Genomic DNA, 27,177 nt, shown 5'->3' on the forward strand with positions numbered 1-27,177 from the left:
CACGGTTAGAAGTGGCAAAAGATGGATCAACATATCATAGATGCCTTAGTGGGGGACGATCAGTGATGAACTTTTATTCATTTACGCACCTTGACGTTCATTAATTGACTAAACTCTTAAACACCATGCATTACACTTCTTAAATGTGTTTAAATTAGAATAATGACTTCTTCTTTTACATCTTCTTATGTGGTTATGAGGATATTCTGACTTTATTTTTTATAGTTAATCTGTCTTTTCTAGTCTACATAAGGATCTTTAGATAATAACCGATGCTCACTGAGGTTCATTCTGAGGGTGTAACAACTAAATCGCTTTGCTACTTCATATTTTATCCAATGTGACATTCAGATCTCACGGCTTAAACTTAACTATGTTACAAATCCACAACAGTAATCAGATTACTGTGACGGCATTACCGGCAGAGGCAGCGGGAGTGCGCCATGCGCTCCGGAGTCTCCATAAAAGTTAGTGCGCACAGAGCTGAGCTGTCAGACTGGGGAGAGACGCGGCGGAGCAAAGACTGGAAGCCAAAGTGATTGATCAGGATGATCCCGATTTGAGCATTGAATACATTCATCATAAGTGTGTAGTCTGGTGTGCACCTTTGGGTGACTGCCACTCACTGAAAGGCGCACCGACAGGACCATTTAATGTCCGTCACCTGCCCGGGGCTCAGAGGCTTCTGTTTGTTTGTTTGTTTGTTTGTGGACTATCGGAATAAAAAAAGAGACATAGAGGAGGTTCGGTTGCAGGAGAATCTCGGAGGTGTGGTGGATGGTGAGGCTGTCGAGTCAGAAGACGAATAATCGTGTCTGACTGAGACTGATCCAGATCCGCCTGTTTGATTTCATCCGTTTTTTCGGGACGCAAATGTCTCCACATCACAGACTCGCCACTGGATTGTAGCAGAGCAGCCCCGCCGATGGTTTAAAGGGCGTTGAGGTGCGGGAAGGGAGTGGGACAATTACAGGTAAGAGGCATCCAAGCGACCCCAGCGGTCATTGTGGGCCCCTCACTCGGGGGCTGTTAAGAGTTTGCTCCCCGGCGAGTGCGCACGGCGAGGCGCGGAGAAACCACTGAGCCGCTGCAAATGTTTGAACTGTGCAACATCAACAAGGCATCAACGTCCTATCAGTGCTGACATTATTACAGCTAAAACGAGCGCAGGCCTGGCTTATGTGTCCCTAACCAGCCTCTTCCAAAGAGAAGTGCATGTAAGGAATACTCATGTATACCTGCAGTGGATGTCAGATTCAAAAACACACATTTAATTGAATTCTCTTCCTCTAAACAGACAGCTGAGTCAGATGGTTCACAGTGTTTCCAGTATTTTTATTTCCAGAAAAGTTCCAGCCTTTCTGTTTTATTTATTTTTAAGTGGCCCACTGGCTTCCCAGTTGAGACAAAATATGTATTTTGTATTTGTCTACAGTTAAATCTCTTGTTTTTTTTGCTTATAGGTGTCATTAGTATGCTACACCGTCTGGAGCTAACACTGTGTTATGTGTGAGGCTGGTTATGTTATTGTTAGGTGTGGCAGGATGATACCCAAGTCAGAGTCCAGCTCCCAAACTGCCATCAGAAATCAACCCGGCTAAACAGCAATCGATTTGACCTCCCGTAGTGAGTCTAGTGTCGGCTCACCGGAAGCAAATAATAATTTGAGTCCTGTGATGATGAAATTCAGTGACACAGTAGCAGGAGGTTCAGACCAGCTGATTTGGACTCTTCCTCCTCCACCTGCCACTAACACATGGGACTGCAATTCGCCAAGCTACATGGAAACAAAAGAAATTGAACACGCTGACAGTTTACAAGACTGGCACACAATGTAGGGACGGTACAGTGGGCGGTAGACGGCACAAGTACAGTGTAGACAGGAACAAACTAGACATCAGTGAAGTGTACAGTTCATCTCCTGCACTTTGAAAGATGGAAATAGTAAACATACACTTCCTTTTTCTAATCTTTCTAAAATCATGTGCTAGTAGCTGATTGGTCAGAATGATGAAGAACAAGCAGCCAACATAAAACATGACATCATCTGGGTCATTTTTTTAAACTCAGCAATAGTCTATGCTCTGTAATAGACTGCAGCAGGATTTTGCCATTTACTTGTATTAGTCTTGGTGCGTTGTATTGATAAATTGGTACTTTCATTTGAGCAAAGGATGTGAATGCTTCCCCACCGCACAGAGCAGAGGGAGTCAGCAACTCACACAATGACGTCATCTGGCAACTTCTCTAGCAACTTTCTAGCAGCCAATATCTAGTGCCCTCAGAAAAGAACTGGCAGCCCCAGCAGCCCCCAATTCGCTTGAAGCATTAGCAGCAGTTCCTCCGCCATGAATGATCAGGTTCATCGCTCTGGGCCGCCTGGCTTAGGTCAGAGTGGTCCCTCTCCAGCTGGGAGACCCGGTGCCGACTGTCTGGCCAGCAACGACGAATCAGCCAATGTCACCTTTCCCGGTGGTTCACGTGACCTCGTCCTTGCATTGATCTAAAGCGATGACACCAACACTTCATGCTCTGCTGCTCCTCGCCAACCAGGCCAACTTAGTACTGCCCCTGAACAGCTGTGACACGCAACACACTAGCAATGGGGGGTCTTTGAATTAGTCTGTCTTTGTGGGTGCCCAGGTCTTTTTTCCTTATCATTTTAACTAAATCTTTTTTTTGCAATTAAAGTTGCATTTGGGGCCATTTCGATTTAACAAGTCAAAAACCTTTACATTTGCAACATCGTGTAAGAGATTTAACACAGATTAAACTAATAGAATGGTCAAGTGTAATTTTTCACTAACTTTGAATTCATAGTAAATAAAGCAAAGGTGGAAGTAATGAAATTAAGTAAAGAAATACAACAGCTGACTACATTAGCTATCTTATTACACAGTTTTGGAGAGGGGCTTTCAAAGGCTTTTGGGACTTCATTCTGTCTGACTGTGCAATGGAAGAAGTTCATGTGGTCTGATGAGTCCAGATTTACCCCCTTTCCAGAGAATGAGGTCAGTTGACCACCTGAATACATGCATATACTGTTTTTTTTTTTTTTCTGATGGCACGTGCATATTCCAAAAATGATAATACCAGGATTCATCAGGCTCAAATTTTGACAGAGTGGTTCAGATCATTTTCACACATGGACAGGCCACTACAGAGTCCAGACCTCAACCCCATTGAGACTCTTTGGGATGTCTCACCGAGAAACTAGGTTGCTCTGACTATCTTATAGGTAATTTAACAGACATAGGCAGGCAATTATCAAGAAACAAAGCAGAATGCAGACTTGTCTAGTCAAGTTGTATTCAGCCTGATCATTAACGTGGATTGCTACACTCATATACCTTAGCTGAATAACGCAGTACTGAAAGTCCATAGCTGTGTCATATAACCTTTAGTTTTCAACAAGCGTACTGATTGCAATCCTTTTGGTCTATTATCATCCTTGAGTATTTAGCACGAGGTCTTAATATACTGGAAATATGTTCTAGTCTTACTGTATTTTGCTGACAAAATTTTGAAAGCTAAAAAAAACAAATCTAGATTTTTATTTTTGATTTATCTTTTTTGTACAGACAAATATGAATAGCATCAGCCTAGTACAACTCTCTGGATCAATACTATATGTGTATTTCCTAAAATGTTAACGTGTCCTAGGCTAATTCACATATACATTCAATCATATGTTCAGGTTTAGTTTACTTAATTACTTAACTGTGAAATAATCTGTAATCAACAACAAAAAATCATCCTCCTTTCCTGAAAATGCTTTTAGTGGTGACATAACAAAGAAATTGCACTAAGTAGAACATTACCTGACCTTGGCAGGTTCTTCTAAGGAAAGAAAGGGAAATCTTGAAGACTAGACTTTTGCAGTACAAAAAGCTTCAGAATCTCTTAGATGTAACCTAGACGCCTCAGCAAACTGGGAGTTGACTGAGATTTATTCCTTTCCAATCCAAATGAAAGATTGAGAAGAGGTCAGGTCCTCGGCTGTATCACCTTGATAGGGGAGTTTGCGTCTCTCCCCTCTTGAAACTATTGGAATTTGTGTAAAATATCGGTGGATGATTGGCACCCACTGTGCGGGTGTTTGATGTAGGTAGGAAGCAGGGGCTTTTTTCTCTCTCTTTCACATTCTATTTGATCTGCGGCTCGCACTCCTCTCTCCCTCTTTCATTTGAAGTAAAACAAATTCACCAGCCAGTGAATAAACAGGAGCTGTGCTGAAATGATAAAATAATAGCAAAAGGTTCCTATACATTTTTCACTTTGACCTCTGTTTTACTCTATTTATTCTCTCTTCCTCTTCGTCTGATTAGATTTTTTACCTTGGCTGTTGACAGTATCTGGTAGGGCTTTATTTTGACATGTCCTTTCACCATTTTTCATATCGACTGAAGCCTTTTTCTTTGGTCAAATGTGAAATAAATATGACAGAAACCAGAGCACTGAGGTGAAAGGAGGGATGCAAGAGAACCAGCCTGGTGGTTAAGTAAAAATGCTACAGTGTGTTAGAGGTAGGTAAATTGTTAGGGTGGGAAAAAAGACATGACATTAGATCTCTATTAAAATTAGGCAAAAACAATTATGAGTATAAGTTGATGTAAAGATTAGGTATAGTGGTGTTATCCTCCTCCAACAAACCTCTTAACTGTGAGCCTGTTCGACACATGGAGGGAGAAAAAGGTGGAAAGATAGAAGAAGGAGGGAAACTGTTTTCTCACTGTTTTTCTAAGATGGGCTGTTTCTAGGTTTTTCCCCGTGTGGCCGTTTTATCTCTTCAGCAGCGTCTTAGCGTTACTCTGTGTGTGGCCCAGTGGCTTATAAACACGTCACGCAGGATGACTCCAGCATTTCGAAAAAGCCTCCAAACAAACACCAGCATGCATTTTGTATAGCAGAAACAAACTTTCCCTTCCTTGCCGCCTCACTCTCTCATCTCTCCCATCCATCCCTGTTCCCTCTGTATCATTTCTATGGCTGATGGTGTGTGCGGAGCTGTGGGCCTACAGTTGTTTCATGATGTGAGCCAAACCCATCTGGGACTCAATATCCTGTTTACCAGCTCTCAGCACTCTGAAAACCACAACAATACCGAGCTGAAGCACAAGTTCAAAACTCATTACAGTCTGTTCAGGTCACGACTAAGGTCGAAGTCTTCTCCTTCTCCGTTACTCCACCGTGTCATCTTCAGAGAGACGACTCTGTACCTTATGATTTTACTCGCTTTTTCCAATCTATGCATGTTTTCTTGACATGCGCTCTAAGCAAATCTCCCACCAAACACATCTAAAGCCGTTCTGGTGGTCGCTCAAGAAAAAGGGAGATATGTACTTAAAAAAAAGTCTGATGTGGCAGTTTTATTTAAAAATACAGATTACTTTGACTCAGTTAAATAACAATTAACATATCTGTTGTGAACACCTCCTTCTCCTTCTTAAATGCCACCTTATTTATTTTAATGTTCATCTATATTGTCATCTCCTGTATTTGCTACTCATGATGATCTAGCTTCTATAGATCATCATATTAAATCTATATTATCTATATAACTATATTAAAAGAAACTGTCTCCTATCTTCTTATGTGTCAATTGCCAATGCAGGAATTAGTTTTAAGGAATTTCAGGAATTTTATTTTAAGCTTGGATTGAATTATAAGGACTTTACAGCTTTGCTTGCTAATTGTCACCGGCATATTATATTTTGAAGTCTTATCGACTGTTCAGGTGTCCTTTCCAAAAAAGTGACTCCCTGACAGAAACTGAAATCCGTTTTTTTTTTTTTTTTTTGCCCATGTCCCTTTAGGGGCTCTCTATAAAACAGCTAGGTAATGTATTTTTTGGTATTCCAACACCAGTGAACAATGCATTGCTTGGACTGCAAGGTGGCATATGTGAAATTGAAATAAAGTACAGTGGATGTGTTCATGATAATAAAGGACATCTTTTGGACAGCTTTGCCTACTTGGTGGCATAGAAGAGGCTATGCATATTCAGCTCTGCCCATATAAATTTATTTTTTGCCTAAAGTTGCAATGCAACTGAAAAAAATGATAAATAGAGCTTTAGCTATAGTGAACAGAGGTTGTATTTCAAAATAAACGAAATACTGTTTGATATTAGTGAACATTTTACTGATGTGTTTGCTATGAATGAGTCATACCCTAATTTAAAATAAAAAATCTTAGCAATAAAAAGATAATGTGGATGGCATCAGGCTTCTTTGCTCTACAGATTAGCATTTGTTTTAGTCTTGCTGGCTAAGTGACATTTATTGACAATAAGAAAAATATAGGATATTAGTTTGAAGTTGTTTCAACAAGAAGACGGTGAATGTTTGACACCCCAGTAAACAAAGTTTAATCTATAGTGAGCAGTAAACTGAGGTTTGAGACAATTATGAATCATCCTCATTTTGCAGCAGCACTAACAAGGGTATTGTGCTAAAGTGTAAATTACACCTCCACGAGTGGCAAAGCATTGTGCTGTGGAAAACTACAGGAAAACTAGTGCACAGGCTATAATCTCCTGCTTTTTGATCCACTGTGGGAATTTTTGAGGGCAATATGTAACACTTTTTACAATTCGCTGCAGCCTCCAGCTACTACATGACACATAGTGTTAAAGACGTCCAATAAGAGCAAACCGTACCAGATTTTATGTCTCTTTGGTGATTAGTTGTAATGTGATAATAAAACAAGTTTTTCCTGTGTTATTCCCCGTGTGCTGGGATTGTGCTGCACTCGATGTGGAGAGCTGCTTCACAGAAAATGTGTTCCGTTCATTAGATACATATATTTTATTCAATCCCTGCATGGTGGTGCCCTGTCTATGTTTCTAGCTGTTGTTTTTTTAGAGTGATGTTTGCATGTTAATTTTGATGTGTGCATGTGATGTGGAAAAACACAGTCTTGTGTGAGTTTCATCCCCCTCCACACACTTGTGCCTAGCTGTATGCCTCGTTTGGCTCACTCTGCGCCCCGGGCTATTTAACCCAGGGGCTGTAACCTAAAGACCTGATAGTGGCAGCCTGTGGCTTTCTATCTGACCGCTCTCCCCCACTTATCTGGCAAATAAGCCGTTTTAATTGCTTACACACAGAGCCCTATCAGGCCATGTACTGAGCATGGAGATAAGGGTTACACACAGTCAGGCATTAGTAACAGGATGAGAGGACCGCAGAAAAACAGAGCTGCGGGGTCCCAGGAGGAGGAAGAGTCAGGAAATAGCTACGGCCATCCTATTAATTTCAAACTCACAGAGCCGTTTCAGAGCTTATTGTAGGGCTCGGGAGACGGCTGTTGTTCACTGAAATCAAAGCAAATTTGAATTATCTCTGTAAGATGACAGCGTGCAGCGTGCTGACATTTTCAATGGGCACACTGGAAGTATGGAACGTGTAAAATCACGCAGGTTACTGCACAAAATGGCCCCAACTCACTCAGCCTTGTACAGATGTAAAAAAAAAAAACTGTGCAGTATTTGCTGCTAATTCAGAATCTTAATTATTTCAGCTGCCAGGATTTTGTCATGCTGACACTGGTAACATACAGATAATAACAGTGTGCACAGCAGAGCAAGGACACAGAACGTCAAAAATAGCAAAGCTACAGCCAAGTTTTTACTTCTGTTTCCACAACATGGGTCATTTAGAAAGGAATGTGTATGGATTTTGCTTTTACATTTCCAGGCTTTATTTTGGCCCTTTAGTGTGATTTTTTTTTTTCTAGTCAACATTCACAGGCTCCAGCAACTTTCCTTTCCAACGAGATATGGATTGTTGAAGTTTCGCTGTGTATTGTTTTGACCCATGTGCCCCGCATGAAGAGCTAGTCAACACAGTGGCTGGGTAAATGTCAGCTACACTAGGCTTCTAATGAGACCAGAGACCAAGGAGAGGGCTGACACCATCATAGGCTCTGTGCTGAGAGGCTCATTTACATTCTACCAGGCGACAGCTGGAAATACGGGAGGAAGGCAGAGAGAACAGGAGAAACGAAGAGGCAACAATTCCATTTAAAGTTTGCAAAGATGGTAATATTATCATTAATATAGTAAAAGCCGGACTACAGTACATGCTGCCTGCCTCAGCAACAACCGAGCAGTTAGATCATATTTGCTTCTTTGCTTGAAAAGTATCACTCTCATGCCTACTTGCTAAAGATGAGCGATTATATACAGTAGTTATAGTTATTACAGTTTCTGTTTTAGTCATTTCCAGCACAATCAAAGCACTGATGCATGCAGCCCCCAGAGGTGGGAATCTTGCACCAAGTGAAGCATTACATTTTGTTACCGCTTGCATGTCACCTAATCTGTTTTGTGTAGATGAAGCGTGTTTTTCTGCTTTTGTATATCTATCTGTATTTGAAACAGAGACCTTCATCAATAACTTGTATCGCCATCTGAAGATCGGACGACACCGCTACACAGAACTTCCAACCATCTTAAATGAAACACTAGACGGAAAAATATATCATTTTCATATTAGTCATATTAATTTTTGTTTTGGAAGTAATTAGTAAAGTAATCTAATGTCACATAGAATGGTTGTGTGGTCCTGTAGCCTTTTATCAGCTGGGTTTCTTCCTAAATGCTACATCACATCCTTGCCTTTTCTTTCTGGCTGAACATCAGGTTACTTTACACTTGTGAAAAAAAAAAAAGAAGAAATTCACATTGGCTTGCGTGTATAGCTTGGCAGAAATGAGTTACAGGAAGCCTCCAGACTGCAAAACTCACAGACCTCCAGTCCCAAGGCTGCGAGATCTGTTGATTAGTTGATGTACAAGCCAGATGTTCAAATTATTCAATTAGAAGTGTTTTGCCCTGTGGATACTATCCGAAATATTACAGAATGAGTGGGTGGATCTTTATTTGTGGTAGCTGTTACAGATTGTTGAAGTGAATAAAACAGCAGTAATCAATTAACAGACTGAACTTTGAAACTAAACTTGCTGATGTTCATTTAAAAAATAATGTGAACAACAACAAAATGATTTAAAGCTGCACCAATTTTTTTTAATTAATTATTAGTCAGATAACTATGAAACATGGGGTTTGTTGTGATTCTAACAGGATCCATTGTTACCTGAGCGTTCAGATCAGATACAGGAAACAATTTTGAAATCATGTTTGGTTCAGGTTTGTGGACAATTTAAAAAAAACACTACATTAGCCAGTTTCTACTAATGTTTTAAACGAACCTTTCTAGCTTCAAAGTCTCAGTGAAGCTAAGATTTGTCATTTTCATGTCCTCGGCAGCACAAAACAGAAAGTGGGCACCGTAATTTAAGCAGAGCTCCAGTTGTTTAGAGTTTCTGGTGAGGGCAGATGGTGGAGCAAACAAATGCCCTGGGTTAAAAAAAAACAAACAAAAACAAAAAAAATAAAACACAATGTCAAGCTTTATCTTCAGGGGACAATTAGATGCAATGTAGCATTCTGGAAAATGTGGTTTTAGTCACACAAACAGGCACACTAACAGTACCGATGGTATAGATGATGGTGATTTACATCCTTTACCATATGTTAGTGGTGCCAAGTGTGGAAGGAGGACGACCCAGTCAATGTCTCGGCACACACCGGTGGAGGGTTGGTGTGCTGGCCATAGCTCAAGCACTGTGGTGGAACTCAATGTTTCCTTCTCAGTCACTGTGAAGGACAAACCAAGTTCTCAGATAGTTCTTTTTTTTCTTTAATGAGTCTAAACCAACACAGAAACCAATTATATCGTCAAGTGCAAGGTGCTGACAGCTCATTAGAAAACCCAGAGAGACAAACACTTTGCATTGAGTCGTGTATTTTTCTCAGACAGCACAGCCGACTAGCGTGTCGTCATATTCTGGAAATACCTAATGAGAAAATACTGTACAACCTTCTTACCAGGTATGATGGTAAGGATTTGTCACATTAGACCAAATAAAAAGGAATGAATCGGCCTTGGTTAAGCTGCATAGGCCTCGAAATCGAAACGTGTTTACACAAGATGTTCAATTTATTGATCACGTAACAGCTGTTTATTGGCTTGGGTGGCTCCAGCTTTTTAAAGGTTGCTAAAATAACCCTGATTGTGTCATCTCTGTCATTCTGTTACCATTTTTGGGCTTAACCCACTGTAGAGATTAAAAGTCAGGGTATCAATTCTCCTTTGAAACTTGATTCAAAAACAGCTCTTTGGAGAAGCTGTGTTACAATACAAGGATGTTACTTCACGTTACAGAAAGATTGGGTTTAGATTGTGAGAGGCTGTGATTTGTGAACATAAAAGCCTTAATAAAAATGTAAATGCTCTTCTATCATCCACGTCATGACGGCAGTCAGGGTAAAGGCACACTCCAGCAGTTTTGCAGTTGCTTGCCGAGTTGTGAGATGGTTTTCTTTATTTAAAGGTGTAAGATCTGATACATACTGAGGAGCATCTGCTCAGTTTAACACTGGATTTGTAAGAAGACTGAGAGGTGTGTGTGTGTGTGTGTGAACCATGTTGCAAAGTAAGCTCCAGTGTCTTTTGATTTAGCTCGATCCTCGTCCGATTAAGAGATTCGCTCTAATATCATATGCACCACCTCAAAAATGCATCTGTTCTCATGTAATTATTTCTGGTATGCAAGTCAGACTTGTGTCAAACTCTGCTGAAGCCCTTTATCTGCTTTATTAAATATTAAGCGATGACTGTGATATATAGTATTCCTTCAGTGTCGCTCCAAACATTCTGTAATTCCTCAACCTCACGGTGTGATTGCTCATTTGGATTTTGTTCGTCTCTCCCCTCTGGTCTTTGGCTTCTGTCCACTGAGCAAATAATCAAAGCCAAAGAGACAGTGGACTTGTAAATGTGTAGGACTGTTCTCTCCCCAGACTGTGTGTATCTGCGCATTTAATGATGCTGCCCGGCCTCAGAGTTGTGTTTAGAAATCAAATCGGTTATCAGAATACCTCGGCTTAATTGCATGACATGATTCTAGAAGTTGTTACAGGGGCATTGAGTAATTATCACTTTTATTGACTGCTATAGGCAGCAATAGGAGCTGCAATAGCACTGATAAAGTTTATCTCTTCACACCAAAGTCTGCGGAATACTAAACCAATGACACAATCTCCTTTTTATTCCCCTGGCAATGGTGGTTTGACACAAAAAAGCCTCTTTTTTAACCCAGTAGGATGAGAAACCAAATCAAAAAAGGGAAAATACGTCCTCCTTTTAAACTATTCTACTATGGAATAGCATCATTGCTCGATGCACCATCTTTCAGACTTGCCCTCTTGAAGCTGCAGCACTATTAAAGAGCGGAAACTCGTTGTTGACCTTGGGAACAGCGAGTTTCACTGAATGATTTTCACCTCAAGCGTCCTCTTCCTGGCTTATGGGCCAATAAGCTAGAAAGAGGATGGTGCAGTCGAACACTTGTAAGGCTGGGTTTGAACTTGCGTTAGCGTGGCATCAAAAAAAAAAAAAAAAATGCGCGCTCCTCATTTATTTCAATTAGGCTGCGTTCATGCCAACTTTAGCCGTGCATGAAAAGACAGCCTGCCCTTATTCATCTGAAAAATGCAGGGTCGTTCCAAAGTTGAATGTGCCTCAACTTACGCTGCAAGGAGCTGTCATTTAACAAGGTGCTGCAGTGGCTGACCACATACTAATATGCCAACACATTCCTGGTGGATTTTCCTGTCTACGCAGCGTGTTGTTGTCTGATAAACTGGACTTCATAGTTTAGTCTGAATACCTGCTCAGAACACAGAACCTTGCAAAATTGCAAAGTAGTCGCGCCATAAAGTCGCTGTGCGACGGTGCTATGTCATCTAGTAACGCGGATGGAAACATGTCAGCCTGTCAACTCATCAGTAGAAGCGCTGAAATAGAGAAGAAAGTTGTTGCTCATTATTACTCCATTCTTCAAACTGGACAATTTATATTTTCTCACTGACAACTGACACAACACCACACAGACAGTTGCTGTTATTTGCTCAGGGCCATAATCAGTGTGAATAGCCCTAGTGGGTGGCATTCTGCTGGGTCAGAAGGGTAAGTGCAGCATCCTGCTCTCTAAGTGGATTCCTTTCTCTCCTGTCTCCCGTCTTTAAAAACTAATGAAGGCGAAACATTACCTAAGATGCATGTGGAACTGTGTGCCAGTAAATGTGAGGTGTTGCCGGTTTGGTGTTTCAAACTCTCATGAGGTGTAAACAGAAACTCCAAAGCTTGCAAATGTGTAGAAAGTGATTTTTCAAGGACATACATTCTGCACCTAGCAACATATTGTTGGCTCACTGAAGCTGATTAACAATTCTGTTATCTATTATACACATTTTGGGCAGCAAGGCAGAAAAACCCCTGCTTTAAAGCTGTCATCAGTGGCTAGCACACAGTTGATATACAGTACGTGTTTCACCAAAGGATGGACTGCACCTTACCCTGTGTGTATCTGCATGCAGCTGAACGTGTGTGTGTGTGTTCAACCTCTTGCCTTCCAGGCTTATGACACGCTGAGCACGATCATTTACCCGTCCAAACAGTGCGTCAGCAGCTTGCAGTGAGTGACGGCCCCTTTAATGTTAACTTTTCAAGAGACTTCAGTCGTGTGTTTCCCAAATGCGTGGTGTCATGTGACTGTGGAGGTTTTTAAGGGGAACTTCTGAGTGATAGTAATGAGCTCTAGGAGACAGCGGCACTGCGGTTGTAGTCTGCACGGTGCCCAATTATCCACCGGCACCTGTCGAAGTCGGCCGTGGCTCTACAGAGTGGCGCTTTCAGACAGCATGCACAGAGTCCCACCCTGCCTTCTATCCTATGTCCTGTCGTATAATGAGAGGGCACTTGCTATGGCACTGTATATTTTAAAGAAGCTCGCTTATTTCTGAATTGTTGTTTTTTTTTTTCTTTCTAGCTCTCAGATTTGGACTTATTCCTGAATGGTTCTGTCAACATACGAACTTAATAACAGATTTGTAATATTTTAAGATGAAAGGACAGGTTCACCTTTTTCCTGTCTTAAAATAACAGGTGATTTGTGTGGACAGTATGGACAGGAGGACCGCTTTAGGACAGATTAGGAACCTATGCCCTTTTTTTTTTTTTAAAATAAAGTGTAGTTATAACTTAATTCTGATTCTTAATGGCTTCATGTCAAATGTCTAACATGTAAGTTTGTAACTTGAATTTGGTTTCTCCCGCTCTCTCTCTCTCTCTCTCACACACACACACACACACACACACACACACAGCCTCTGTTGTCCCATTATTTTCTTGATAGATGATGTAATAACTCGGTGAAATGTAATAAATTCTTTCTTTACATGGCTTGAAAATAAAAAGTTGGGTCAGGCAATCAATTCTCAGATAACGTAATATCGTGGTATTACATTATCTAAGACGATGTTAAACAATGACAACACTGACTCAAGTTATTAAAACTGTCCTTCATGTCATGAAAGCTGTTAACATAACTCATCATTAATCTTAAAATAACTAATTCTGCTAGTGAGGTGAGATCATTCCACCAATTCTCAACAGCGGAAAGTTGAGCACGTCACATGTCACGGCATGTGAGAATGTATATTTATGTCACTGAGTCCAGTAGATTTGAGGACATTTGCAGACTCCTGCTGCCATGTCCTCTGCAGCCGTGTCATAGATATATGATGTAAATTCAAATGGCATATATCCCCCTAATCTAAAGTTGGAATTGTACCGTGAATTCCCTGCAACAGCAATTGATCCTTTAAATGGGAAATTTCATATTTTAGCATTCATTGTCATATATTACATTTTCTGCGTCAAAAGAAAACCGGGACCACCGCGTTCCTAATCGCTTAAATCCACATACAATCTGGCTCAGCCATCTTAGCCAGGGCTGCGGATCCATTAGCCCCTTCTCACTTCAGGGGGGGGGGGGGGGGGGAGCTGCCAAGCCATTAGTTCTGCTATGCTCTGCTAGATTTCCATATTCTTCTATTTCAGCCTTTTCTGCAGGAAAATGGGAAAAGTTGCGGATTAATTCTAACTAATCTTCCATTTTTCTATTGCCTTTAATTACTTGTTCCAGTCCCTGACACTATGAATGGTCATCAGCAGTAAGTTGACTTAGCATGGCTCCCATTTTATTGTTAAAGAGAACAGTCTTGTGTCTGTGTGTGAGGGTATATCTTAATGCTATATTCTGGTATTAACGCCTCCCTCAAACCCACGTACACGCTTTGATTTCTTTCTATAATACTGGATGTTTTTGTCTCACCATTGAGCCATGTTAACACCACTAGAGTCGCCTCTTGTCCCTTTTTGATGGATTTCCACTCCTGCAGAAAACCTATTTTTTGTCATTCCATGGACCTTTAGTTCTGTTTAAGTCTCATCGCTCATTATAAAAAGACTAAATTCACACTACGATTAGACTGAACACTTGACTGATCCCGGCTGGGTGGAGGTTCTCCCATACAGCCCTGGTATCGTACCTTCGGCTTAATCCTTCTTGACTGAACACGACTGTGGAAATATGGCTTCCCCACCCACCCCAGCACTCACCCATCATACAAGGCAATGTGACCGCTGAGGCAGAGCAGCCTTTTCATAACGCTAACGTTCAAAGCGGACCCAAACGACCCGATGAAAGCAATCTAATACCACAAATTAGCCTGTCACTTAGCTGGGATTATAAGCCTCATGAGGGCCATGGCTAAAATAACTTGAGCTCCGTTGTTTTGTGATGTAAAACAGCGGAGAGAGCAGTGTAACCGAAAACACACACAAAAAAAATACATGTGCAGTTTCATTTTTAAAGCTTCTGTGCTCTGGTCAATTGCTTTGTGTAATTAAATAGATTTTTTTTAAACCCCCTGCCTTCTTCAGCATCTTGCCCTGGTCATTCTGTCCCAGCAGTGCCCGCCGGCCCTTCAGACCGAGCAACGGCCCTAATCAGAGCCTGAGCGGGGCCGCCTCTGGCGCGCGCTTCCGCTCTGACACGAGAGAGGTCGACACGAGAGATAAGAGGAAGCCAGGCTGATTTATGGCTCGTGTCATTTGCAACGCGTTTTGTGCCCCTCGGTGTTGTAATACAAAGACAGCCGGAATATAAATACAACCTGTGCAGGAGTGCGTGGATTAGTTATGATAAGATGGCAGGGATGTCCACTCTCTGCAATTCCTTTTACTTCCAGCCTGTTGTTTTTGTTTTTCCACACATACACATGTCACATATTAGATTAATACACTTCACTTCAGTTATAGATGTAATAGAACTAACCCTACAACACTAACATCTCTAGTCCTGTTGCACCAGCAACCACAATCAACAGCGATGTAACACCTTGGAGTACACTTCTACTATCACTGTTACAAGATGAATTCAAGTTAGGAAGATTGGAAAATAACATAACATTGTGCTCATTTAGGTAATTGCTAAGATCAATGGCACAGCAACATCAAACATCACTCCAATGTAGCCCAACAGGGTGAGTTGGAAAGCAGCGTAGCCAAATTAACTGAACCACTCTATGCTGAAGTATAGCAAGAAGTGGGCCAACCCCAGAGAATGGCTATGTCTTCCAAAGCTCATTTTTCTTCCCATAATTCAGTGGGTGAAGACGCCGCTTTGTCATGATGTCTCCACATGAGAAGTCTAAACAAATGCCTACAATGTCATGAATGTAGTTCACATTTTACTTGGCTCTTGCAGCATGTAACCTGGGTAGGAGGCATCAAAGGTGGCATTAGTGATGATAATTGGCTAACAAATAGACCAAAGCTTGGGAGCTAATTAAAGAGTATCATAATCGCCTGTCAACGTCTCCTGCTGTCGGCACAGCGCTGAGAAGTTTCATTAGATTCCTAAAAATAGGTTTCAACGTGCTCTGCGCTCCTCACCTTTTCTTCTCATCAAAGCGTGCGAGAGCTGACTCTATTCACGTCCTCCCCCCCCCCCCCCCCCACACACACACACACTTATTGGCTGCGACTAATCCGAGGTGGGATTTTTCCGGGTTTCCAGTCACAGACACTGCAGGAAGTGCACCGTGGCTGAGCGCGTGCCGAGCCCCGTCACCAAAGAAAGAGTTTAGAGTCACACGTGAGACACAGTCAGGAAAATAAAAATAAAAAAGAGCCTCGGTTATCTCTCTTAACATGACTGGAAATCTCACGATCTCACCTACTTTTATCACCTTGTCTGCTTCTTCTTCACAGCCGTGTCTGAGTTTAGACACAAATTCTCTCCTTGTTCGCATGTGTTCACTTTATTAACCTATCTAGCCTGACAAAGAAAGAGGTGGCTGCGGCCTTGACAGCTATTTCACACCAAGAGCACAAATATCACAGTGTTTTGACTGACAAAATCCTCTTTTTTCTTTTTCCAAGCCTCTATGTACTTTGCATTTTCTGTCAGCCCTGTGCTGAAGCTGGTTATAAATGTTGCTGCATATCGCCTCTCTGTAAAAACACAGCCAGGATTTAAAGCCAATTATATCAGCTTGAGTAGCAACCTATCTTCGACCTATAACGTAGTCTATTATTATTTCCCACAGCAAACAAAACTTGCCAGTAGCTCCTCTAAGTGCTTTAACTTGTCCGGGACGAAAGGTAAGCAGGGGCAAAAAGAAAGAGAGAGAGAGGAAATATCCGTATGTGCACATGACTCTGGCATCTTCCGTTTGTTTAATGATGATGATAAATGGAGGCTACCTCCGAGTGTAATGTATTCCTGTTCCTCCTGTGTGATTTCTTAAATAGCCCCTCTGCCTTTTTAAAGAGAAGTCAGTCTCGCGAATTTCAAATGAATCTTACAGTAGCGCTGATAAGTCCCTCCACGCTGCGGTGACAATTTAGCTGTAATTTTATTGTGTTTCGCCTGTAAGAAAGTGACAAAACTCCAGTACAGCTGTATAATCAGGTAAGTTACATATAAGGTGTTAGATTCAAACTAACAATAAAGGCTCTCAATGTCAATGTTCTGCAACCTGCAGCTTCCTGCCAGAGTTAGAGAACAGTTTAGCTCATTTCGCATTTTTGATTTTATATCTATGGTTGGGTCAGGTACTCTATGTGCATGAATGAAAAAGTATCTATTCTGAACGGTGTTGCTGGAAACCAAACTATATGGCAAATAGGAGTAATTATGACTTGTTTACAGTAGGACATTGATTTGTTCAACAGTAGATGTGGAAATTTAGATTAGGAACGTTTGTGCAGTCTACTAAGGAAAGGAAAAAATGTGTAGTAATTGAAATTAATAAAATATCTCTTAAATAATAAAGGAAGAACTGGATAAAATAGTTCCTATTATAATGGAACAGTTTGTATATAAACTTTTTTCTCCACTTCTGACCATCTAATAAACACTAGAAGCCACTACCTTGTAAAAAAAAAAAAAGTCTAACTTTCACCTTCTGTAGGCTGAAAAACAAAGTCTTCCTATCTGCTCGCTGATACTGAATACAATTTCTCCACTGTTATCAAACACGGGCGAAAGAAAATGGCATTTAATATTCTGATACATGTAAAATCAAAAAGCCTGTGATTCAGCTCTGGCTTATCACATAAACTGACAGCAGAGCCGAGACACAGGGAAAAGAAAAGACTCGTCTCGCCACGACCTGTTATTCCCCCTTTTTATCCCTCGGAACAATTTCAGTAAGTGCCAAAAATGTTATGTAGCAATCATCTTTGTCTTTGAGGTGTTACGGAGATGGCAGGAAGACAATAAGCACTGCAGCCAATTGAATTTAATCAAATCAAACATACCCAACGCTTCCGAAACTGCAATAGCATGAAATTGTGACCCACAAAAGTGAAATTAAAGCAGACCGAGAGCTTCCTGCTGACTCCCACACACCTGACTTGCTGTCAAGGATGAATATAATTTTTCATACATCATTTATTTATTATCCTCCATGTTGTTCTGCAGTCACTGAGCTGACACACTCGCTCGCACTGACACAGGGAATAGGCGTCGCGCGCAAGGACACGAGGCTGCTGTCACAGGGATCAAACCCATGTCCTTCCAGTTACAAGATGGACACGGCACAAGAGCGCGCCGACAACACGATGTGGCGTTAATGTATTTTTAAAGGGCAGGCAAAAACTGGTGGCGATTTATACAGTGGCACATACAAAACCAAACTTTACGCTAAGATAATCTAAACTGTTCCTGCTCCAAACCTTTAGTAAAGGCAGCTTTTCCATCTGAAATGTGGTGGAATAAACAGTGAGTAAGTACAATTCCTTAAGTTAAAGTACTTGTGACAGTGGTGATATTCACCCAGTGTCGATGCTTTAAAAAATTGATATCAGCTGAAGACGTCAGTCGAACCCAGTCTTTCTATTCTCGAAAGTGCCACAAACGTGCGTATTTTTCCTAAAATGTTTAGACTCTGCTCATTGATAATTCATAAAGCTTCAGCTAAGAGAGCAATTACAGGGAGGCAAACAGACCTTAACTATAAAAAGAAAAAGAGAAGAGACTCTGGTCTGGTACACTGTGATCTGTATGAATGCTCCTACCTGCTGATGGTGCCAGGCAATATTTAAAGGGGGGGGGTTAGACTGAAATAGCACACTGGATCATGAGACGTTGATGCATAGACACTCTGATCAAAGGAAAACTAAGGTTGAGACCATTTGGCTGTTGCGGTTTTGAGGAGCACGGCCTCTCGGATAGCATCTCGACGTGTCGTTACGGAAGGTCGTTTTGGTGGCTAAGTCTCTGAAAGGGCACTCAGCATCAGTGTCGGGTTACGGCGCTGATATTTGCTCTGCCCAAGCTTCTTCTTTGGTGAAATTTGAAATCAAGGCCTTCCTCACACGGGTTGCATTCTCACCGCAGCTGGAAGTGCCCCCAATCAGTTTCCCTCTCTGATGTGTGAGCAGTAGAAAACTGCATGGGTGGATGTTTTATGTTCAGAGCCATATCAAGTCAAATGAATTACGTCTGCTGAAATCCAAAATGCATTTCACAAAGTCGTCATTTCTAAAGCATGTCACCTTAACATAAACAACATCTAGACACTGATCCTTATCGCATGTGGATGTTTCATAGAGCTGAGAGCTCCGTTGGCTTGTGTTATGGATTACATCCCAGCTTTGATATGAACAGTCATCCTGAAATAATCAGGAGCGAATCAGGAGCGAGCGTGAAGGCCTCAGGAGCGAACCGAGCCACTCACAGTCTCAGACAGATTTGGATTGTGAATCACACCGAGGAGCAGCTCGGTCTCTGCTCCAGGCTGGTGTATAATGATTTGATTAGCAAGTCATCAGGACAATGTGCTAAAGCAGGGCTCCTTTTATAGTCCTAAGTGCATACATCAACTTCAACACAACCCTGACAGCTGTCTTGTCTTGTTTATGAAGTGAACTGAGGAGGATTTGTGGCAGATGCTTCACAGGGCGCGTGACAGAGAGTGGGCAAACTCCCTTGTTTGGCGTGACAGGGTTGAGAGCTTCCCTCCTCAGCTGTCAGAAGGGAACATCTGTGTTTTGGCGAATGAGCGGTGTTTGCTCTGTGACGGAGCAATCGGCTCCCTGCAGCCGTCCGAGGTGACAGTCTCTGTCACGGTCCAAGTAAAGAGTGAGATAGAGATGGAGGGGAAGGGGAAGGGGAAGGAGAAGCGGGGCTAATCCCTGAATCCAATCCAGCTGCCGTAACAGAGGGGGACAGTCCAGCTTTTTATGGTTTAGTAACACTCCCTCCATCCACACTACAAACTCTCTGATACTGTGGATTACACACTTGCCTTGTGCATTTCAGGCGCGCATCTTCCTACAGTTAAGGCAAACACAAAATTGAATCTTACACTTTTTAAAATGATTACTGGCATAAAAGTAAAACACATTAGCATCAAAGCTAGGAGAGATATTTATGGAGAAATATACCAGTCTTATGAGTCTTTAAGTGTCTGGAACATGGATGAACTTCCCATTCTCAACCGAGGCAGTAGCCTTCCTATTAAAATGCATTTTGCCTAATGGTCACTGTGCAGGATGTAACTGGAAGACTGGAGAAAGTTTTCTCTGGGCTCGCTTTAGATTTGTGTGGCATCACTACAGGTTTGGCCAAGTTACAAAAGTGTGACGTGGAAACTCAAAATCTTCAGCTCAGATACTCTGAGAATGTTTTATGTCCTTAAAAAAAGGCTCCATGGGATCATTAAATTGAGATATGAGATCTGTGATTCACTGATGGTCTCTTAGAAACACACATTTTTATATATTCCACTTTTTAACATGTACTATTGTGCTATAGGAACTATTAATAGGCCAGGGTTGATAGAGTAATTTGCTCGCTAATGGAAAGTATTGTGACTTTGTGTAAACCCATCAAAGTGGGAAAATAAGTGACATAAGTGGGACAACAACGAAAAAAGAGGTCAGGATCTGAATCTACACACAGTCCCTATTTCACTAAAGTGTTCGGCATAATTCTACTAAATCAAATACACTTATTCAAACCCACCATTCTGAAGCATGACGGCTGGTAACGCACACGTTTTGTTTAGTTTTTTTTTTCTTTCTTTTCCCACATCGAAGTTTTAAATGCTGAAGATGTCTGATTTGTTGACATTGTTCCTACTTGAGATTGTGCAGTGAACTCTCATCAAGTGGGGGAATATAGTTTTTTTCTATGCTGCGTTTTCCAGTCCCGATCTCTTGTCAAACAAAATACGGTACTCAAACTAAATCTTTTTCCAAGCTCTCACCTGCTTGTGCACACAAACACAGACTTTGTTGACACATCACAAATCTGCCAGAGTGGATCTGTCTCTCGCTGACATCAGTGTAGAAATGGCAGTTGGGTAATTATGGGTGGCAACAAGAAAAACAGAGTTAAGGCATATTCACATTATTGAAGATAAACAAGGGTCTTGGTCGGTGCAGTATTTACCCACCGAAACTCCCAAAGGCACTGTAATAACTGGTCCCAGAGGCACTGTAATAACTGGCACCTCATTAGCAACAACAGTGCTGCATTTCAAACAGTTTTGGTTGCTGCATCTGCATGCTAATAATTTCTCTATTAAATAGCCGATATGTCTTTCTCTGCTCTTAAAATGCAACCCAGTGTCCTAAAAATGACGTTTCTCTAATGAATTAGGGAGCGAAATTGCAACCGGATTACAAGTTATATGAAGTGAATGCCAAAATAGCGCAGTGTTTTTATTAGTGGTATACAGTACATGTATGCTTTACATATGAGGTGTGCAACTGGAACAAGTTGAGAGACTCCAGACACATTAGCGAGCATGCCAATGAGTTGTTATGAGGAGAAGACCCCTCACATGGTGATCAGGAGTAGAAGTAGGGAACATAACCTTTTGATCTATTGTTCAGTCTCACTGTCAGTACAGCAAGAAAAAAAATGATTGGGCAGAGTGTCAAGCTCGGGGGCTGTTCACTGTGTCTCCAGGCAACAGTATACCAAATGTTATTATTTCTCCATCGACAGCAATAAAATGGAAGTAGACTCTGGGCAGTGCTGCACTTTGGTCTGTCAAAACTTGTCCATTCGATTTCTTTTTCTTTCCAGCTGTTAAAAAGTCTTAGGTGAAAACAAGACTTGACCAATATTGTTCATTTAAGATATACTATGAAAGCCATCAAAAGAAAATGCATTGGCATTAGAAATAAGAAATAATACACAGTAAGAAAATCTAATTTGCTTTCTTCGTAATTTCTGTCTAGTTATTGCAAGGCTGCACTGATGTGTGTGCACAGTGTGCAGTGCTGGGACACTAATGGCCCAATACAACAGAAATAAGGTTGATGGCTTTTTTTTTTTTGCACTGTGCTAATGTTACTGTTTCCTTTAAATTTAGTGGAGCTGGGGATTTTCTGCAGATGCTACAGTAATATGTTTTCATCTTTGTGTGTGCAGAAAAATCTTTCAGAGGTGACAGTTCACGTCGGTGTGTCCCCTCAAGGTCCAGCCTCGAGTGGAGGCTTTTTTAAAGCGCTCTGTTGCCATTCAAATTGTTCAACGGCGAGGGAACGGAGAGTGGGAGGGCCGGACAAAACCACTGAGACGATCAGAGTTTTGGTCAGAGATGGGGATTTCTTGCTTCATTCAGTTTTAAACAAATTCACTTTGTACTCTTGAAAGGAAATCCGATGATCTACACCGCAGGCTTATACGCCACACAACAGAGCCAACTCGTAACAAAGGGATAAAAGTCCAATCTCTAGATAAATTTGAGCACACAAATCTAGGGGAACTACTGAGGTGGCACCAATGAAAAGAATATGCATTATTCTTCAATAAAGGTATTCATTTGCATTTGAAAGCGTCCTTGAGTGCTGTACATAATATACTGTAGATCGAAAAATGTTAAGTCTCTGCTGGCAAGAGAAGACCTAAACTACTGAACACAATCAAAGGATAATTACATTTCATTAAAGCTTCTGTTTATTGGTATTTGTTTTTTCATCTGCCATCCTCCAAACTTCAATGTGCAGTTCATCTTTCACGCTCATGGCACTTATCTGCATACCTTATGTGTTTCACTACGGGGGCTACTGTGCGACAAAAAGCATACATTATACATGAGATCAGAATGAAAATGCACAATTAAAACTCCTAACTGCAGTAGACAGTTTCGAAGTCATAGTTTAAGTTTCCTCCCAAAACATTAATTTGAGTCTCTTATAACTGGAGGAAAATTCCCGGGTGGCACTAAAAGCTCCATGACATGGATAAAAATCAATAGAGAAAACCTGTAATAATACCTCAGCACCTCAGCAAAGTAGTTATTATCAAGATTACTACATTGTTCTGGCTTAATTAAAGAAAAAATATAAATGTGCTCAAGTGGCTCAGACTTAAAAGGAATAAATAAAGAGATAAAAAAGACGAAAGTCAAGTTAATATGTGCACATTAAGCACTTATTTCTACACAGTGTTTGTCTAAAACACATAAATGCAATTTGAATTTGTGTAAATATATGTGCTGTACGTATGTATTCAAGCATTTAGCTTATGCATTTATGTACATTAAAAGTGTGTAGGTGATCTTTAAGACATGGAAGTAACTGGATCTGGGTAAATTAAATTGAATTATTTGATTTAATTAGTCTTTTTTGTTTTCTAGCACCTTTAAAACACAGTTATATAGTCCCTTAAACTAAAGTCAAATCAAGTAATCAAATCATAAACATCATCTTAAACAATATAATTAATTAAAATGATGATAGCATATAAGCGTCAGTTTTATAACACAGCCATGAGTTTATAGAGGAGATTTAAAGGAGAACACTGAATTGGCCTTTCCTTTGCCATTCAAGCCCTTAAAAAATAAAAATCAATTTCAAGTCACACAGGTAACCAGTGAAAGGCAGCAAGGACCAGTGTGATGTGGTCACTTTACAGTATAATGTAGGTATGGCAATTAGATTAGGAGATAATTACCTAATTTGCAACATTAGCATTCATTTGATGTGGTGTTTCACCAGTGCTCACTCGCTTTCAGATTTGGTCCAAGCTGCTTAATGCCCGTTCACTAGCTTGCTATTTTTGTTTGTCTCTCTGTTGGTGCTGTGCAGGTAGTTTATAGAGGTTGATGGGAGCTGTGAGAATGAACCAAAACACAGCCGTAAAACCAAAACAATAAGCTGAAAGGTGCACCTTTTCCAGCCATAGCCAGTGGATTAAAAGCATAAAACTGTCTGACATAGGTGGTGTAGTTGGGTATGTTGGGTTGTTTCCACCATAGAATAGGGTTGAAATAAGGTTTCCTAATCTTAAACAAGAATATAAGGCTAAGACTTCAACTGCAGGTATTCTGGATCCATGCATTTTTGTACGGTATTTCGCCAAAGTTGCTAAAGCTGTCAGAGCCGAGGTCAGAATGTAAAATGGCTTGTAACAAATCTTCTGTGGCTGGCTCTGCCAAGCACGCCGCTGCACCAGTGACAACACTGCACATTCAGGGACAATGAGATCCCATTTATAGGACTGCACCTTTAGACGGGACCCAACAAATGATGCTGTGGCACACTGCCCTGCGCTGTGTCACCAATGACCCTTTTTAAACACACATCACCACGAATTGCACAGAAACACAGGCTGGCCAACATTTCAACCCGTCTTCCAATTCTACAACTAAGCAGCAGCTATAAATCTGTTGCCATGAAGGTGAATTTTAGCACTCACTGCTCCAATACAAGCACCTAGTGTAGGTGGACAATTTGAGCAGATACATAAACCTCACGCTTATGTTGCTATCACACTAAACATTTGAGTGAATATCCTTCCACATGTCTCTCCAGCTACCTTGAATTCCCTGCTAAAAGTCATGAAGCTGGCTGTCATGGCCTCTGTTGGAGGTATACTTTATTTCAGTGATGGAAAAATCCATAATGAAATCCTAAAAGATCAGAGCCATGTGGATAAGTGGCTAAATGACCTGATGCTCAGATATTTCCAGCATGCCCGGCACGCGTTCTGGGAGATTAAAAGTTTCGAAAATGAAGATACCAATAACAGCAAACTGCTTGACTTTTAATCTCTGTCACATATTAGAGAATGAAAAATGAAAATCCCCATCATGCTCTGCCCAGCTGCTTCACAACCATAAGCTGATGTCTCAATTCTGATACAGTATTTTAACAATGACTTGTGTTGTGTTTACCTTAAACAAAAAACAAAAAAACTTTCACACAATAGAAACAGTACAGTATGAAGGCAGAGCCACAGTCAGCACTTGAGATAGCTTCCCTCTTGTTTATGTTGGCATTACCTGCATCTCTTGATGATGGATATCTTATTTATAATTCCAGCGGGTGCACAGAACATGTGAGACACATCACTAGAGTCTAATTCCTGTGTGACGCTGGGAGTTATGAGAAAATCTTGATAAAAGGTCATGTTCACTTTGCCAAAATAAACTTAATTACACAAATAATCTGAGAACCCCAACGAGGTTTAGCCAATCTATATGTCAATAAGGCAGGAAGATAAGAGGCGGGAGGCGGTAAATAAGGCGTAAACGCAGCTTGTAATTTTGTATGCTCACGCCATTTGATACCATACCTCTTCCAGTAATTACCGTACTGCTCCTGCATCCCTGTTTGAAATGTGATCGTTGTCTGTCAATGATAACACACTGTGCCAGATGGTTTATACAGTGGGGCCTCAGCCACACCACACTTCATTAGGGGGAGGTAGTGCAGAGGTGGAGGTACAGTGGAGGGATGGATTAACCATTACAGCCTGTGTGCTCTCTTCCACTCCACTGTTGAGCCTTGAGAGGCTGGCGGAAGCCTGTTGGGGCAGCAGAGGGTCTTCACCTTCTGTTCAGGTTCCTGCTGTAACATCCTTCTGTTGGAGGAGAGAGGAAAGGAGGAGCAGGGGAGGAAAGAAAATATTTGGAGACTGTGATCTAGGGCGCATTCACAGCTGTAGTTTGTTTTGAAAAGCAAGAAGGAGGATAAGAGCCTGTATCGCTGCTTGATAAGAGCAAATATGCATTCAGAGAAGCTAAGCTACTGAGTTAAACTGCGAGTTTGTGGAACAGCCCTCGTTTTCTGTTATGTGTCAGTCCGAGTCCTCTCACTGAAAGTGCCCAGTTTGGAAACATGCAAATAGGATAGTTATGGTTAATAAAATTTGATAAACCAACGTCTGGTGTCTGGAATGTGACATGTTGCCCTTGTAAAATATTGGGTAAGATAAATAGTGGTATCAATTTACCTAAAATAGCTTAAAGTAGTGCTGTAAATGACCAACTCATGTTAACATTTGTTTTTGTATTTTCAGGATGAGTGAGCGATACATGCAGATCGGAAGTACTACTTGTACTCTACTTGTCATGGTGCTTGCCATCAGTGTCTGGGAGATGTCTGTACCAACAGAAGGAACTACAGGTGAGTACATCAAAAACAAAAGTCAAATTTCTTTAACACCCAAGTCTTCAGTGTCGCTAACGGAAAAGATAAGAGTGATAAAAAATAGTAAAGCCTGATAAATGCCTGTATATGTCCAAGTCTATCTTGTGTATCTTACACCAAAACTGTTGAAAAGACATTTACTAATTTAAAGATGTCATCCTAAGGTGAAGCCTGTAGGAATGCATGGGTGGGGCAAACTGGAAAAAAAAAAAAAAAAAAGCATGTGCAGTGGGCCCAAGCCCCCAAGGTCAGCACTGCACAAACCATGGTACTCTAACTTCTGTTTTGATCTTTGTGACAGACACAAGCACAAAGGTGTTTTCTCCATAGCACAGAATCATTGCACAGTTCCCATTCATTTACAGCTGGAGGTGGAGTAGCGTGACAATCATCCATGGTGTTCTTAAATGGTGATGGAGCCCTGAGAGGGCTGCACAATGTGGAAGCAAATCTGGCCAAGAGAGCAACTTTCATTCATCTTCGAGTGGAAAACTCCAATTTAAACAATAAGCACAAGGAAATCGCATAGCTCAGCAGAGACCAGCTGCATGTCTAACAAGTCAAACTATTCTCGATAGAGTTCAATTTGAGACCACTCTAGTTTCTCTATAAAGAAAAACAAATCCAGGTGAAGATATGTTTACTTCCTTCCTTCCTTCTCTCAGTCCCATCATGTGCTCAATACAATCAGTCAGCCAGGTGGCCCACAGAGGTTCACAATAAGGTCAAAGCTGTTCTTCATATCTAGACATAAACCATTGTTCTTTCTCCACAAGCTTGTTGAGTTTCCATCCATCTGTTCATGCAGCTCTGCAGGAACCGACGGGACTTGCGGAGGCTCGTTTGATTTGTTCATAGCGTGAAGCCTAAGCTCTGCATCCAGGACAGAGTGACCGGCAGCATTAAAGCGAGGAGAGGCGTGAGACAAACGCATGGAGTGGTGCTGGTATAGTAGCTTCCACTGATCATGTGAAGTGTTTAAAAAGGGATTCCTCACTATGCTGCATATCAAACAGAAAATGTCACGCTTGTAAATGGGGGTGTAATTGAGTGGAAACAGTTCTTTTGAAGATATGAGTCAAAATCGTCTGCTCTAGCCTCATTAAAAGTGTTGTCGGGTTGTCACTAGTAAACCCAGGGAGATCAATTATGGCAACATTACAAGTAGAGGCCAACTTATATGTTTCATCACTGGGAGTGCTACAGACAATACACAGCCTCAGATAATTGGTAGTATACAGGCGGAGCTGCTGCCCAACAGGATGTCCATTTGTGAGCATGATAGAAATCAGACATA

The 27,177-nt window shown here is 41.2% G+C and overlaps 1 protein-coding gene across 1 annotated transcript in view; it reads left to right on the forward strand.

Moving 5' to 3' along the window:
* The first annotated feature begins 511 nt into the window (after positions 1-511).
* Positions 512-27,177, forward strand: part of tafa2 (TAFA chemokine like family member 2) — a 41,074-nt gene continuing 14,408 nt past the window's right edge. The window contains exons 1-2 of the mRNA XM_026361534.1: positions 512-973; positions 25,750-25,856. Coding sequence (XP_026217319.1) covers positions 25,751-25,856 — 106 coding nt within the window. The 5' untranslated portion in view covers positions 512-973; position 25,750. The remainder of the gene's footprint in view (positions 974-25,749; positions 25,857-27,177) is intronic.

The sequence above is a fragment of the Anabas testudineus genome, chromosome 23 (genome assembly GCF_900324465.2).
Source record: "Anabas testudineus chromosome 23, fAnaTes1.2, whole genome shotgun sequence".
NCBI lineage: Eukaryota > Metazoa > Chordata > Actinopteri > Anabantiformes > Anabantidae > Anabas > Anabas testudineus.